Source organism: Pleuronectes platessa, chromosome 11, assembly GCF_947347685.1.
Source record: "Pleuronectes platessa chromosome 11, fPlePla1.1, whole genome shotgun sequence".
NCBI lineage: Eukaryota > Metazoa > Chordata > Actinopteri > Pleuronectiformes > Pleuronectidae > Pleuronectes > Pleuronectes platessa.
The window spans coordinates 17,706,443-17,719,121 of NC_070636.1; the positions used below are offsets into that span (position 1 = coordinate 17,706,443).

General features: G+C 43.1%; 1 protein-coding gene across 1 annotated transcript in view; it reads right to left on the reverse strand.

Moving 5' to 3' along the window:
• LOC128451364 (peroxidasin) overlaps nt 1-12,679 on the reverse strand; it is a 57,694-nt gene that overhangs the window by 26,759 nt on the left and 18,256 nt on the right. The window contains exons 5-11 of the mRNA XM_053435162.1: nt 10,129-10,200; nt 8,252-8,323; nt 6,703-6,872; nt 3,191-3,308; nt 2,488-2,657; nt 1,023-1,295; nt 150-425 (exon numbers count right to left, since the gene is read on the reverse strand). Coding sequence (XP_053291137.1) covers nt 150-425; nt 1,023-1,295; nt 2,488-2,657; nt 3,191-3,308; nt 6,703-6,872; nt 8,252-8,323; nt 10,129-10,200 — 1,151 coding nt within the window. The remainder of the gene's footprint in view (nt 1-149; nt 426-1,022; nt 1,296-2,487; nt 2,658-3,190; nt 3,309-6,702; nt 6,873-8,251; nt 8,324-10,128; nt 10,201-12,679) is intronic.

A 12,679-nucleotide genomic window follows, 5' to 3' on the forward strand; every position in this document is an offset into this window, starting at 1 on the left:
GCTCTACTTCCACATCATCTCTCTTATATAACCTAAAATTCAACATTCACCACAGAAGCCTAGATTCTGTCAAGGTGATCTTGTGTAAATTAACTTGTCATTGATTAAAAAAACGATCTAGTAATATACAATATCATGTTGACCCTCACCTCTCTGCTGGATGCTGAGCTGAGCAGCTACGCGGACAGTGCCCACGGGGCTGACTGCCTGGCACTCGTACTGGCCCTCATCGTGGGCTGCCACCCGAGTGATGCGCAGAGTCCCAGAGGACAGGACCACGTGGCGACGATCCTGTGGCAGAGGACTGCCCCCCCTTGTCCAGGCGATCACCGGTTGCGGGTAACCACTGGCCTCGCAAGGGAAGTCCACCGTGTGACCCTCCAGCGCTGACTGGTCCTGCGGTGCAAGTGTGAACTGAGGGATCGCTACAGACAGAGGGGAAAAGAGACAATTCTGTTTAATTTTATGTGAAAGTGTTGAGTGTTGTCTCTATTCTGAGGTGAGAAAAAGCAATTGATTCAGAACATGTGTTACATGACAACATCCTGTAAAATCTCAATCACAATACGGCTGTTTTTCTTCCAAGAGCACCACTTCCGGCTTGTTTTTTTCAATAGTTTCTTTTAGAATGCCAAGTCTCAATACTTGCCCTCCAGGAGCCATCTGGGAATCTCTATGTCCCTTCATTAATACTTTATATATTAATGCCAACGCAAGAATATATAGGAAGAACCAGCATAAACTAGGCTTCACATTCACATCCATGGTTAATTTAGAGTCTCCAATCAACCTAAACTGAGTCTGAAGGTCTTTGGACTGTGAGAGGAAGCCAGAGAACACAGAGAAAACCCACACACACATGGCATAAACATGCTAACTCCAGACTGAAGGGCTTTCCATGTCACAATGTTACAGAGGCTGGAAAGAGAACGCACTCAATGTAAAAAATATTCCCCTATAAGAGAACATTACAATACAAAAGGCAAAACACAATCACCTAACACATGACGTCTGGTTCCTACCTTGTACAATGATAAACGCCGTTGCATGTATGGTATCAACGTTATTGGAGGCAAAGCAGGTGTATTGTCCACCGTCCGCTTGGTCCACGTTCTGGATGAAGAGTCCTCCAGAGGGGGTGGTGTTGATGCGAGCGTCGTTGGGCAGCGGGGTGCGGTCGCCCTTTGTCCAGGTGACCCGGGGCTGTGGCTGGCCAGTGGCGCTGCACTCCAAGGTAATGCTCTCTCCCACCAGCACCTCGGTGTTCTGCGGCTGGATCACAAAACTTGGCCGTGCTGGAGGAGCAGGTCGAAAGGGGAGGAGGAGGAGAACATGCGAATGACGGTACATTAATAAGGTCAGAGATGACAACATGTTTCATGTGGTCTAAGCCATTTCAGGGTATGAGGTAACCAGCGATGTCCCTCAGTATACAGGGGATATGCTCAAAAGAAAGTGTGCATTTCAAATGGTCAGATGATGCACAAAGGTCATATTTGTATATATCTGTCAATAAAAGCCACTTTGATTACTTGCTAAAACAACTTCCTTTATGTGTCACAAAATGTGGTCGCGTCCTGGCCATATTTGGCCACTGATTACAGTGGAGTTCAGGGAAATATGTACACAGTGAGGGCCCTGCCGTTTACAATCGCACGGAGACAGGAAACGTACAACATCTGCTCTCAGAGACTGTTCCTTAACAAGGTCCAGTCACTGGGGCCGTCCGTCACCCCAGAGACGAGCCCTTGAGGTCAACTGGAGACGGCCGCGCTAATCTCCCACAGCGGCGGCCATTCGCAGTCAGACTGATTGATGTGCGAGTGCTGCTTAAGTGTGTATATATGCCAGGCAGAAGAAAGACCAGCAAAGAAAGAGGACAGAATGTACTTTTGTGTGCCTTAGAGCGTTTGAGAGAGAATGTGTGTGTGTGTGTGTGTGTGTGTGTGTGTGTGTGTCTGTGTGTGTCTGTGTGAGAGGGAATGTGAGTGTGTGTGTGAGAGGGAATGTGTGTGTTAATAAAATTCACATGAGTGCCAGCAGGCTTTGCTCAGAGCTCAGCGGGACAACCCAGTTATTTGACCTGCTGAACTCTGAAGTTAACCTCAGAGCTGCTCTGAGGTCAGACACCTTGCTCCAGTCTGCCTACATTGTCTCACGCTGATTGAAACCCCTGCTGACCAAATGTCACTTTAGTCTTCACCCCAGACGATACAATGTTTACACAACGATACATTTAATTTAGCTGGTAGTGCTATCATAATGATATAACTGTTGCAACGGAATTAATAAAATGAACCGGTTTATTCATTTTCTCCATTTAAATGGAAAGACTACCTTTGCTTTAATTCACTTTACTAAAAAATTAGTTAGAGGGTACAATCTCAGAATTGACTACACAATTTTCCTGTTTTGTTTTTCTACATCTTATTAAACATGAACATCATCTGACACAAGCAGAGGTTGAGTTTGACAGCAGCCACTTACAGGGGGCTCCGAAATATCGCAGTGTGACCTGTGAAGTCTTGACCTCCCCGGCCACGTTTTTGGCCATGCACTGGTAGACGCCCTGGTCCGTCTCCCTGGTGTCCTGGATCATCAGCGTCCCGTCTTCCAGCAGGTTCAGACGGCTGTCGTCACGCATGTTTAGAGCATTGCTGCGAGGGGGGTGCACAATAGAGATACACAATACGCTCAGTGATGTCCGTGCAAGTGCTGGCATAATCCCTAATCCTTTTAAAATGGTAATGGTAATTTAACACGTATTACATCAATCTTAAAACTGGAACTAGAATGGCACTTATATTGTTATAGTTCATACCTCTGCCAATGACCAATAGTCCCCTTATGAAACCACATTTAAATTCACTAGATCCTTATTTTGATTTGGATCAATAATTATCAGTCCCCTTAACATGTCTGATATGCCTTTTTCATACACAAATAACAAAATAACAACCAGAATGACAAAAAAAAAAGCCTTATGTTAAAGAAAAAAAATATCCTGGATCTGCTCCCTGACCCATAACACACCCTTCCCCCAAGTTTCATGGTAATATATCCAGCAGTTAATGCATAATCCTGCAGACGAAAACATAACCTCCTTGGCAGAGGTAACTAGCTTAAAAACACAAAGTGACGATTAAAGCCTTTGGTGACATAACATTAGTCAGAACATGAGCTGTCCTACTTGTTCCTGAGCCAGATGATCTGTGGTTTGGGGTTGCCCTCGGCCCTGCAGGTGAAGTAGACCGTGTTCCCTGATGTGACGTCGACATCCTGGGGCTCTGAGGTGATCCTGGGGACCTCTGGAGAAGGAGGTCAGAAGACAAAGATAATTAAACCCACATGTAAACGCATGGACATTCATACGCATGTGTCTGAATCAAGCCTCTGGTGAACTTGGAATTTTCTATGGATGGTAACGAGGCTGAGCCACTCACATATATTCAGACACAGTTAAACTTCTCTGGCTATATTTCCTGAAGCACCACATCTGAACATGACATCATCTGCCTCATATCGCACCGCAGTGTGTGTGCAGGGGAGTGTGCCACTGCAAACACAAACCATTTTGAGAAAGTCATTCAAACTAACTCAAACACACACATCTTGCAGTGTGGTTAGATGGCTACGATGCTGGCCCCCCCCCCATTACCAATATGAACACATTCTTACATTAGGAAGGACTGAACAAAACCACAACATTCTTTAAAGAAAGACAAGCTCCCACACTCTCTGTGGCCCCTGCTCCACACACACACACACACACACACACACACACACACACACACACACACACACACACACACACACACACACACACACACACACACACACACACACACACACACACACACACACACACACACACACACACACACACACACACACACACACACATGGCAGACACATTTCCAACACTTCTGTCTACTCTGCGAACATAAAGAACACTATACACCAGCAGGTAAACCCAACCTTAACCCGTAGGAAGCTTCTGAAATTCAGACAAAGAACATAAACCCATTTTTTCCCCAGCAAGTGACTCCACATTAAAACGTGGGCTCGATTCAGTGGGATGGAAATCCTGTTTGGAGTAATCCAGCCTCTATTGAGGCCCAATGAGGAGGTGAGCTTGGCTCATCAGATACCACTTGTGCAGGGAGGTGGCACTTCAACTCAAGGAGGGTGGCTGTTTTGACAGCTGCTCAACCCTCTGTGCATTGTTCCGCCCCACCGACAAGGGGCGAAGAGGGAGAGTAAAGGAGGGAGGGATGGAGAGAGGGAGGTGTGGCTTTCACCATGTTGTTACGCAGGCATTCTTCCCCTGCTGCCTTGCTATGTAGGACGATGGGGTGGAGGGGGTTTGCATTGAGCAAGAATGGGCACGTTGGGGCCATCAAATTAGCTGCTGAGATTTAACTGTGGTTGGGTTACAGTCTGCTGCCCGCTGGCCTGGCTGTCTGGCTCAGACTGCAGCGTTCAGAGAGAGCTGATTGAAACACAGAGTTTACACAGTTGGATTTACTGGTATAGGAACTAACCGCCTGTTAGAGAAACCCACTGAAACTGAATCGCACAGACACACATTGAAACGTGCACTTCCTTCTCTACTTGCAGTATTAAAGAGCATCAAAATACCAAGTGTAAGACCTGTGCTTAGCTTGATTTAGCCACAAATCTACAGGATCCTTTGAACATAAAAAATAGAGCTCAACAACGTGGCTCCAGGAGTGGAAATCCCATTCATTTTCTGAATAGATATTTTGATTATCAGCCATAATATTGGAACCATCAAATGTAGATTAACCACAAGCAGCAAGATTGTGAAACAATGTGATGTACTGCTCCAGAAACCACAAGTCCAAATGCTATCAACTGCGTTTTAAGTAAAGTTGTTTTATTTATAATGTGAAGGAGAAGTAAAACACACATCTTTGATTAGACAAGCTCATTATTACCCCGGGAATGTTGAACACAACCGGGATAATTATGCTGGCTATGCTCAGATCGTTCAGCATTAAGACACTAGGTTAAATGCAAATATCTACACAGTTTATACCTTTGCCATTTTTTGTTTTCTAATATTGTTGTTGCTTTGATTCAAATGTTTTATGGTCACGATTAATCTCGTAGTTGTTTGGCCTGGTTCAAACTTAAAATACTTTTTATGAGGATTTTCTGAAGCATCATGGAGCAAAATAACGGGAAATCTACTTCAGGAACCAGAGCCCTTACTAGAAGTGGGTACTTTACGCTGTTTACACTGACGGGCAGTCATTCATATAAAGAAATATTACTCTCCTCACATTCACAAAAGTTAGGATCAACTTAGATTTAGGTTTGCCACACTAGATTTTAGTGGCGACAAGTTTTCCCAACAGAAGAAAGGTTTCTGTCAAATCTGACCACAGAAAACTTTCAAAACTTTTCACAGCCACGTGTCTACAAAGGATTTGACACTTTAAATATGCGTAGCATGACATCTTAATCCTCCTGTACTCTTGATATGGTTCTTCTTATAAAATAAATAATGTAATTCTGTAATAGTAATATTTTGTTTTTACATTTATAGCCATTAAAAGAAAGTTTCAGTGCCTGTTAAAAGTTACTCAAATACAGAGTGATGACACACTAACACAAACACACACACAAAGCATCTCCGTCTCATTGATGAACAAAGCAGCTGCTTGTGGTCTGATACTACAGAGACCAGAGGCCAAATTCAGGGGGTCCTGACACTTTATCCCGACCAGACACAGCTGCTGGTGCATGACGACTGACCCAGCTGCTGCCTGCAGACCTCAGACACAAACAGAGGATACACCTGTGTGTGTGCGTGTGTGTGTGTGTGTGTGTGTATGTCTTTGTGTGTGTATGTGTGTGTGTGTGCATGAGACAGGGTGACTAAGCTTACCTGTTATCATGGGCAGGAAGGTCAGAGGTCTTGCATATAGACTGAGAATGTGTTCTTGTTTGATGTATGTGTGTAAGAGCAGGCATGTGGAAAACACATGTCACCATGGAGCCATGAGTTTGTGGCTTTTGTTCCACTCAGTTTAAAACTAAATCATGTTTCTATAGGTTGGTCCCCCCCTTGTAGTGAATGGATGATGCTGTTCATGTCAGATTTCCGCTATAATGGGCAAAACGATGGAATTTAGTAAGTAAGCTTAGTACTGAGATGTTTCAATCCTGTTCCAACCTTGAAAAGCACATAGCTGGGTTTTGAAAAGTGATGTATTAATTAAGCTTTTTTTTTACTCAATATTACAATAAATTTTCGAAAAAATCTCCATAGGAGGTTACGTTTTCATCTCCCTAAATGTGTCTGTAGGTCAGCAGGATTATGCAAAAACTACAAGAACAACTACCAAGAAAGAAGGAGAAGGATGCAGTTTGTGTCAGGAAAGAACCCATACAATGTTTGTGTGGATCCAGATTTTTTTTATTTCTTAAACATTGCGAGGCTGCATGGGTGTTTCTTAACATTTTTATTAATTTCTCAGATTAGGGAGTAGTCCAAATAAATATCAGGATCTACTAAATTTAAAAGTGGTTTCCTAAAGGGGATGATTGGGCGTTGGCGGAGGTGTGCACTCTACCAAACACCTTTCTACTTTGACTGTCCCCTCTTTGAATGTGAAGAGAATCGTTATTAGTTAATAATCCATAAATGTTGTGCGCGGTGGGAAAACGTACCACAGTTGAGCTCCTCCGCGCTGAGCGTCGCCACCGATCTCCCCTGCAGGCGGCTGGGGTAGTCGCAGGTAGCGGCGGCCTGGGCATTTCCCGACTCAGCGTACTGCTTCAGCAGGTCGGCCAGCCACAGCAGCTCACAGTCACAGTTTAATGAATTGGAATCTAGTCGCCTGAAAACACAGATAAATATACACAGAGCAAGTGAGACATGTTAATGTATTCCATGTATAACATTATATGACTTGTAACAGCAGGGTTGTCTGTGCAGAAAACTCTGCTGTGGCAGCTTATAAACTGAAACTTGTCTGGCTTGGTCAGCACAGCCCCAGTCAGTGCAAACAGCGGCGCTCAGCCGGACCGTGTTGGAAGACTATCTCTCCCTGTAGTGGGAAACTATCTGTCTGCCTGGCCTCGTCTTGTGGTAACTGATCCAGCTCTCAGTTCTACCACAATGTGTCCATTATCCATGACGTGCCTTTCAGAACATTCAACTGGCAGAGTGTTAAGCAGAGTGAGGCTAAGCTCTCTGTGCGCCGAAAAGTGTCTTAGGAACAGACTCAGACTCAGCCTTTTTATTTATTTTCGTATCCCTCAACACAAAAGGACATTATGGCCTCATAAATGACATGATGGTGCTCCAAAAGTGTAGCCTAACGTTCTTCATTGTCCCCTGGTGGCTGGCAGCAGCATGTCATAAATCCTGCCTCCTCCATGTTAGTGGATGGGACACAGACTGTACTTAAAAAGTCAAAGGAAACGTTTTTTGTACCGCATCTAGTGGCCATGGGTTCGGTTCCTACCCAAACACTTGCTGTGTGTCTTTCCCCACTCGCTCTCTTTCCCCATTTCCTGCATTCTATCCTGTGAATAAAGGTGACATTTTTAATTTAAATAATTTGCTAATTGTTGTGGTAAATTCGGTTTTATGTAGTTATTTAATGGGGTGATGAGACATGTTTTGAGACCTACTTGTGATCAACATCTCCCCACCAAGATCGCTACAGCACAGACTGGGATTCCAAATGTCGTCATAACCACAAGATTGTGGCATACATATCCAGGATATTTTAGTTTAATATCTGTACCACGGGAGGAAGTTGAGATGTGCGGTCTATGGTTTCCCTTAGCATCTCCTTTTAAGCACACAGGCCTGCTATTCGACATATGCTAAAAGATTCATGTATGACAGAGGCAAGATGGGGAAAAAAACAATGAGATGACATAAACAGTAGTTGGGCTAAATGACCCCACTTTCTCATATTTCAGGAAATGAGATTTTCTTTGCTTTTCACATCAGACCCCAGCCCACACAGCCTCCTCCAAGCTCCACTGCAGCTGACTCAATGAGAGAGAAGCAAAGCTCTGGGAAGGACAGTGGCGTTTCGCAGCCAAAGGAGCGTGAGAACACTGTGGTGTGGTTAGATGGCATTTCACCGGCAAACAAACTCCATTTGATATTGAGGGTCATGAGGGTAACTGCGGACATTAATGCGGACATGCATCCTCACACAGCTGTTTCCGTGGATATTAAGAAACTCTTTCCACTTACAATCGCTTCATGGCCTGAAGCTGAGTGAAGGTTCCCGGGACGAGTTGGGTAATTCTGTTGTTGTGCAAAAACCTGAGAGAGGGGGAGAAAAACAAGGATTTATCCATGTCCATAACTTCACAGCAAACTAGAACACCAAGGTTGAGTAGCCTCTATTCATACAAGTCTACAAAAGTTTTAATAGTATATAGGAACTAACTGCTCTCTTTCAGGAAATTCCATGAGACATGTTGACGTCTTTAAACAAATATTGATGATGTTGTTTGCTAATATCACATTCCATTTTGAGAACGGGACGAGAAATATGATCATCTTCCCAGACATGCTTTGTGCTCAACATGATGACCCCTGGGACTCCTTGGCTAAAAGCACTAAAAATGATTTTTATGTGACGTTCTCCCCAAAACTTTCCCTCAGAGCTGATTAGGATCATCTTTGCTGTACTTGTTGATCTCCTGTCCCCACCTTGAGAAAGCTGATCTACAGATACTTGCTTTGACCGTGACCGTGGAGATATTCTCAAACAAGCCACAGAGTGAGTGAGCACCTGGGAATTCCTTTTCTTCCCGTTCCCCATTTTACATTTTGTTTTGTTTCGCAGGTGTCCTGCCATCTGCTCATCCTCTCCTGGGACTGGGAAGTATGGATATATTGGGAAGCTGCTGGCCCATGAACAGGGACAGTGAAGCAGGAATTTCATGGGACTTTCTTCAACCCTTTGACATCTACTGCAGAGTTTCAGAATCATCGATGCATGTTAAGAGGAGAGGTCATAAGCAGAGCTTTCGCAGGCATTTCGAATTCAATCAAAGATTTAAATAATCTTACTTATAAACACTGCAAACACTACATCCATACTAAGTTGTTTTAGATTTAAACCACATCACTTTAGCTTGTCCTGCTGTCCATACTACTCTGGATTTTTCAAACCACTTAAACTGAGCCTTTAGATTTGTTTTAGTTGGAAAACTGTGGAAACAGTTAAAGATATAGATTTTTTGTGGTCAAGTACAACTTTATTGATGTTACTGCTTAATATGATATGAAGTTGTCAAATTTAGAAAAACTTAGACAGAGTTTACAGGACAAAAGTACAAGTAGTAGACACTTTATGTTTGCATTGCTCTTGATCCTGATCCAAGTCCTAAAACACTTGGTATATCCCAAGTTCAACGTTGACATGTACAGCATGATACATGTGCATCTGACACAGCTCATTTCAGTCAAGCTTATTTTTCATGAGCTACTTGATTGGTATAGAGTGAAGGGTCTTATTAAAAACCAGAAAGTTGATAAACTCATTGGAGTGAACTTTTCATTAAACACAATTTGTGCCTGGTGCATCTCTGCAGTAAAACCTCTTATTGAATTTTTTTTAAAAGTCATATGAAAAGATCTTTATCAGGTATGAAGAAACTGGTTAACTTACACTTTTACAGCAGCATGAAAGAAAATGAAGCATGAAAGTTAATGCAAACAGGCCGAACTGTTCCAACACTATCTTCCGCATCTTTAAGACGGTAATGTTTAGCAGGAAGTAATACTGTATTTTGAAGTATAGCAGAATGGTGAGAAGAAGACTCGTCAGGGTTCATTCTAAAGCAAAAGAATGAGCCAAAACATTTGAAAAGGAGCAGGGAGTGGCTTGACATGACTGAAGAGCAGGGTTTTTTTCAGACTTAAACCTAATCGAGTTGAGCTGGGTTGGACTGGACAGAATGTGAAAGATTGTTGGATCTTCTTCACCAGTTGTCGGGACAAACTTTCTTAACAATACTTGATTTAAATTTGTATCCAGTTATTTATTTGTCTGTGCTTTAATTTAGACACTATACTTCTTTCAGACTTATGTAACATTTCTCAAAAATTTAACTTACAATCGTTCCAGCTTGGGTAGATGTGTAAATGATTCTGGTTCCAGAGACTCAATGTTGTTGAAGTGCAGGTACCTAGAGAAGAACACAGCGTAAACAAAGCACAGTAAAGAGTGGGTTAGGGCTCCCTGCCTGACTAAACATGACTTCACAGGCCCTAAGAGCTGGATCAATGAGACCACACAAGTGTTCCCTATCATCCTGGACCTCCTGTCCATCCCTGGCATTTCATATTACTGAAATAATCAGAAATGTGAGGCTGTAGGTTAATGCAAACATGGAGCCATTCATCTCAGACAGTGTGATACAAGGAATATACATCTATGGATGGAGGCTGGTTTGAAATTAGACTGAAAAGTGAGCACAACCCCAAACTTTCTAAGAACTGAATTTGAGCTGAGCAAACAGATCAACCCATACTCATACAGATACAAGGTTGGGAAATGAAATCCATATAGATGGTAACTGTAAGGGTTCAGGTGGGTGTCTGCTTGTTTAGGAAGGGAGAGGGACGGTTTAAAGTAGTTGCAAAGACTGTAAAACCAAATTCAACGTTCCTCTCTCTTCCACAAAAGAAAATCCATGTAAGTTTTTTCTCTATGTTGATTATTGTGTGTTAATAAAAGTAGGTGTGTACACGAATGGTAATTACAAAAACTTTTAGAATCAGTTCAGTAGATCGACTCCTCCAGCAGCTATGGCCATGGCTACAAAGTAGTAAACGTATATGGGGCAACTGCTACCGTCCAGAAAAATACCTCTGAAAGTCCTTTTTCTTTACCAATTAAATGCTTAAATTATTAGTCTAGGTCTTTGCTAAGAGTCTGGCAACATTACACGTCTTGTTCTCCACTGAGCAGCAGCTCGTTGCACCTCCTCTGCTTCTTCACATTCTCCGACCTTCACATCAGAAAACGATGCAGCATAACAGTGTCTCTAGGTAAAAACCCAAACACCTCTCTCCTACTCTCTCACTCAGATTTCCACGTTCCTCTTCCTGCAACCACCCAAGTCTCACGAGATCTGAGAATGAGTCTCAATCCTCTTGTCTTGTCAGACTTGGGTTGTTGAAAAGTAAGTTTCATGCTCAAGTGAGTGAGACTTATCATTGAACACGAAATACGTAATATGTTGCCAGACTCTTAGCAAAGACCCAGACTAACAGCTAGAGCATTTTATTGGTGGAAAAAAACAAAACATTTAGTGGACATTTTGTCGCAGTTGCCCTGTAAGATTAAATTGCAGCCTCTGCCATTGTGTAATGACTGCTGGCTGAGGTGCTCTACTGGACCCGTTTCAGAATTTTTGCAAGTATCATGCATTTACACAAACCAAATTTATAAACACAAGGCTACTTTACATTTCTGCTTCAGAAAATCCATTTGCTATTCAGTGTGGCCCCTTCTATGATTTCTGACAAACCCACTGGCATGCAGATGAAAAAAACTCAATACATGAATGGTGCATAGGTTTTTAGAGTTATATAGATTTCCTTCACTTTAGGTTTTTGGCAAAAAATGTGATCTGACTCAAAACTTGTCACCCACAAATAAAACCCTTTTATTATTGTAGCAAAATTCAAAACAGCTGCCAGGCATGGAGCCTGGTGTTGGAATCGCTTTGACTCCATGATTTAGCCATTTGTTCTCTGTTAATGTAGTGAGAGCGAGTTAAGGTCCCTTCCAACATTTACACAACAGTCTCATTTACAAAGAAAATGGCATTCCAGCCATATTTGTTAGGATAACGATGAAATGACATATTAAAAAGTGATCACTGAGTTTCTGTAACTGTTCTGTAACTACGGACACTGCTCATAACATCGATAACATCAAATTCTCCTGTTAAACATGCCAAAGGATCACGCTCCACCACAGGCAGCCCTGAACTGGACGTTTTTTGTGTCCGGACTCACAGGAAGCAGTTGAATTGTAACCACACAGACTAAACACACACAATGCAATGGACGTTTCTCACAAATACACACAACAACTGATTACATCAAATTGAAGCAGACGAGCAATTTCTGCAACAACGAGGACAGATGCAAGTCAAGCTTTGCTTGGGCGGAACAGAGCTCTGACTCCAGCACTACTGGCAGCACGGCAGCTGGACATCATGCTTTAAGCTTCACAACGGGGTGGGGATGGGGGGTGCTGGGTGGTGGCGCATATCTGCTGCCCCGTCCACAACACATGCGACTCATGCAACAGGGTCAAAGGGGGGTCAGCGCAACATACAAGTTTGGGGCACACACGTCATGCATTGTGGCGGAAGGAAAGAGGCTCACACATGGGAGAGAGGAGGGGGGGATCTAACTGAACAGAGCTACCATGATACCTGTGTAAGGCCTACACAGTCATGTCAGCTCCAAAACAGAAATATGCCAACATCTGTGACATGCTTGGGACTTCAATACATCATATGACTTGGGCTTAGAAATGACTTCTAACCATGCAGACCTTACCAGGACTCATGAGATGTTCATAGCAATCTCACAGGAGAGTGGGGGTAGAGGGATTTTACAGAGAGAGAGAGAGAGAGAGAGAGAGAG